The sequence below is a fragment of the Quercus robur genome, chromosome 10 (genome assembly GCF_932294415.1).
Source record: "Quercus robur chromosome 10, dhQueRobu3.1, whole genome shotgun sequence".
Lineage (NCBI taxonomy): Eukaryota > Viridiplantae > Streptophyta > Magnoliopsida > Fagales > Fagaceae > Quercus > Quercus robur.
The window spans coordinates 36,854,500-36,858,231 of NC_065543.1; the positions used below are offsets into that span (position 1 = coordinate 36,854,500).

Consider the following 3,732-nt stretch of genomic DNA (forward strand, 5'->3'; position numbering starts at 1 on the left):
AATTGCCCTAAGAATACCTGTTAACATGACTCTTAACTCGAAAGGTAGGCCCATTTATTGATTTCAACATGTTTTTGATAGAGATTCTCGCAAACTAAGTTTCTAGCTTGATTGACAAGAGTGTGCTCTCATAGTCTGAACTTTTCTAACTTTAACTATTTGAGCACTAATCTGCAGAATAAGTATGCTCAATAGTTTGTATGTTGTTGACACTACAACAAAAAATGTTTATTACAATAAGATTTGCTCAATATTAAATTTAATGCTCAATATTTTAATGTAATAATATACAACAAGATTTGCTCAAGATTAAATTTATTACAATAAGATTTGCTCAACATTAAATTGTTTATTGAATACTTACACCACCACCAAATGCTTCTTGATGTTCTTTGCTTAATGCCTCAATATGACATCATGACACTACTAAATGCCTCCCTCCATGAAAAAATACCTCAGTATGTTGCTGCCAAATACTTTCCACCACTGTTCGACCTAGCTAGCATTGGTTTCTATTACAAAAGCAACCCCTAAAAACTATAAGATAAGGCTTGAGTATTATTATTTTCACTCTTTTTTATGTATAAACATTATTATTCCCGCTTACTTACTTTATAACGAAAAACTTCTTTTCCATTATTCATATGCTTAATTATTATGTTATTTCATTGCCTAGGGAAAACATAATGGTAGTGGCCAACGAATGACCCAATAGCAAGAGTTTTGGACTCAATTTTCCAACAACTTTAGGTCTAATTGTCGACGTATCAAAGCGCGACGCGTCCTGGCCACAAAAAGACCCTTAACAAAAATATATAGTAATATCATAATTAATTCTTCATAGAGATTATGCAACTTGTGATGATTATGAACAATCTATCTTTGATTTTTCTTCCTAGATGGATTTCCTGAAGGGAAAGAATTAAAATAATGTTTCACTTTTTTAGAAAAATAATTAATGAATTTTGGTTTGAATGAGGTGTTGTTCAAGGGTCCCATTACAATTACAAAGCTAGAATGTTTTCCTTACTGCAAGCATAATCGGTTGTTAGTTTAAGGAATGTGAATGCTGCCTTACCTTACCGTTCAATTGACATGTCTAGATCGATGAAATAGAATATTTCTTTCAGGTTCCTTTACAGCACAGTGTGCAACAATGCATAACCTTTCTAATTAAAGTCTGATTCACGGCCAAAAAGAACACGTTCATTACCATAGAGAACTAATTTTTTGTTAATTAAATAATGACAAAATATATTAAAAAGTACACTTTAATTCTAACCCTAGAATTTTTTTTTCTTTGTCCTTCCCAATACTACCACCCTCTCCTATAAATGCACTTGACCCCAAGTAATTCTTTATTTGGTCAAAGCTAGACCCAACTCAAGCAAGCATTTAAGACTAACAAATAGACAAAGTATGACATAAAGGTCTCTCTTCACACTTAAAAAAACCTTGTTCTAAGAAAATAATAGGCAAAGCAGCCTCCATTAGTATAAGAAAGTGTGCGAGTTGCCAAAGGCAACATGGGCACTTGCATGTGTTTCACTTACCAAAACAAAACTGTATGTCTCTCTCTTTTGTCTCTACTTTCTTTTAGTTGTCTTACACTTTATGATATTAATCTCAGGACAATGCTTAAGTTTATATTTATATGGGGACTGGAGCCCCCAATAAAATAGATATTAAAAACCAAGGTGGTCACAAACAAACCCTCCTCGTTGCATGCATGGCGGCAGACAAGCGCTGAACACCCGTATCTTCCATTCCACGCGATCAAAGGCCTTTTTCCTAACACTTCAAAAGCAACCGATAAACCATTTTCAACTTTTCAACACAAGCTTTGAATGTTGCTCTTTTTTTAAATAAAAATTTAGTCTCCCTAAGTAACTTCATGTACCCCTAATCATATTTTATATAGGAACTGGGAAAATGCAAGGGCCAGAACCCTAGCTTTGACTTGGGTTGGACGATCTATAAAGACCAACTTCTCTTGCATTTAATTCCTCTCTTTTGTTTAAGAACTAACAAACATCCCAAGGAAGAAAGTGCGGAAAAAAATGGCGTCCATAAGGTTCACTAGCTTTATAGTCATGTTAATTTTGCTACATGTAAGAGAGACTAGCGCACAAACTAAAGGTACATAACTTTCTTTCTCTTCATATTTGTTGCAAATTAGATTTCAGTTGAGGGTAAAAAATGTCTCTTAAAGTTTTTTTTTTTTTTTTTTTTAAGCTCTCGGCGAGGTACCAGTAACAGATAAAAGTTCGCTTCCAACAGACAAAAAGAGTCCTGTGAATGTGGAAAAGGTATAAAATAAATCTTTCCTTCAGAGTTTCTCTATGTGATCAATGTAAGTTGTATTTTTGGAAAATTGTTATTATTCTAACAGAAACAATTTTACCAGGAAACCTATGATGTTGTTCTAGCCCCGGCTGACGTTGGAAATGCAAGACTTAGAGGAAGGAAAATGATGATTAAAAGAGTTTTGGGAATAGTGAAAGAGGAGGGTTTGAAAGGAGAGGATTCTAAGAATATTAAAGGTGCAGTCCCTTCTGTTGGGAACTGTAACCATGAAGGGAAGGGAGTTCTGAATGTAAATTGTAAATTGAGAAAAAGAGGTCCTAAACCAGTGGATGTCAAAATGGCAGGTTTTGTAGCTTTCAATGCTGATTATCATGTCCCAAGATCTCATCCACCTAAGAATAATTGAGGAAGAAGAGCTGTAGAGAAGTCCTTAGGACTGCAATTTTGGTTAATTCTACTTTTTTCTTTTACTTTTTAAAATTTTTTTTTTTTTTTTTTCAGTTTTCTCCTTTTGGTTTTGTAAGCGTTAACTTACAGTTAAAACAAGTACGGAATATGATACTTGTATGTATGCAATAGAGGCTTAATGTCTGCAGAAATTTTATGCTAAAGGTGCAAGAAAGTTTTCTCAATTTTATCTCTTGTACTACAGTACTAGTGTTATGGCAATAAACTGAATGGTGTGTACAAACGGAAATTTGGCTCAAACGGAAAGGAATGTTATATTTTTCAATTTGAATATATGGATGATTGTATATATGCAGAAAAAGATACGCAGGCATATGCTTCAACAGCATCGTCCCAGCCCCGAACCTCTTGTTTTAGTTTATAAAATATGTTCTTCCATTAATTGTTTACATTTGCCATATGTGAAATGAAATTTTCCTTTACTTGGCTATTTTTAATTCATAAAGGCAGCAGTTGATGCTCTAGCTGATTTATCTCATGCTTTAACTACCATTTCTCAGCTCCTCTAGAACCTTTTTTTTATTAAAAAAACTGATTTCTTATCTCATTTTTTTTTTTTAAAGGATAAATTTAATAAAGATCTAGTATATATCATTCCTTTTGTACCCTCTAATAACGCCTAGCAACATCATCACATTCCACATTGGGCGTGGTGGTTAGGGGTGACATAGGTGTTGACGTGTTGTGGCCCTGCTGGTGGGGATCCCAAGATTTTCTAATAACATTTCATTTGCATCTATCTAATATTGTTTGACCATGGTTTGATTAAGGTTAATCAAATGGTCAAACCTTGCAATACCTTAGCAAAATCTAGCAAATGATGAATAAAAATTATTAACAGAACTAAGATTTAAGGTTGAATGTTGGAAGTCATTCAATTTCTTTCAGAGTTTTTTTGAATGTTGTGAGTTAAGATTGTGTTAATCATTCAATTTGAAGTTTATTTATAACTAATGA

General features: G+C 33.4%; 1 protein-coding gene across 1 annotated transcript; it reads left to right on the forward strand.

Annotated features, from left to right (window-relative positions):
* Nucleotides 1-1,990: 1,990 nt before the first annotated feature.
* On the forward strand, nucleotides 1,991-2,939 carry LOC126702591 (uncharacterized). Its single transcript, XM_050401332.1, has 3 exons — nucleotides 1,991-2,139; nucleotides 2,236-2,309; nucleotides 2,408-2,939. Exons 1-3 carry the CDS (start codon nucleotides 2,061-2,063, stop codon nucleotides 2,711-2,713), a joined length of 459 nt encoding a protein of 152 aa, XP_050257289.1. The 5' UTR covers nucleotides 1,991-2,060; the 3' UTR covers nucleotides 2,714-2,939.
* The last annotated feature ends 793 nt before the right edge of the window (nucleotides 2,940-3,732 follow it).

What these genes read in the sequence shown, in the direction of transcription:
- LOC126702591 (XM_050401332.1), top strand. Translation starts at nt 2,061, where the DNA reads ATGGCGTCCATAAGGTTCACTAGCTTTATAGTCATGTTAATTTTGCTA. An exon ending in GACTAGCGCACAAACTAAAG is followed by an intron (nt 2,140 to 2,235) that starts GTACATAACTTT and finishes TTTTTTTTTAAG; the next exon opens with CTCTCGGCGAGGTACCAGTA. An exon ending in GTCCTGTGAATGTGGAAAAG is followed by an intron (nt 2,310 to 2,407) that starts GTATAAAATAAA and finishes CAATTTTACCAG; the next exon opens with GAAACCTATGATGTTGTTCT.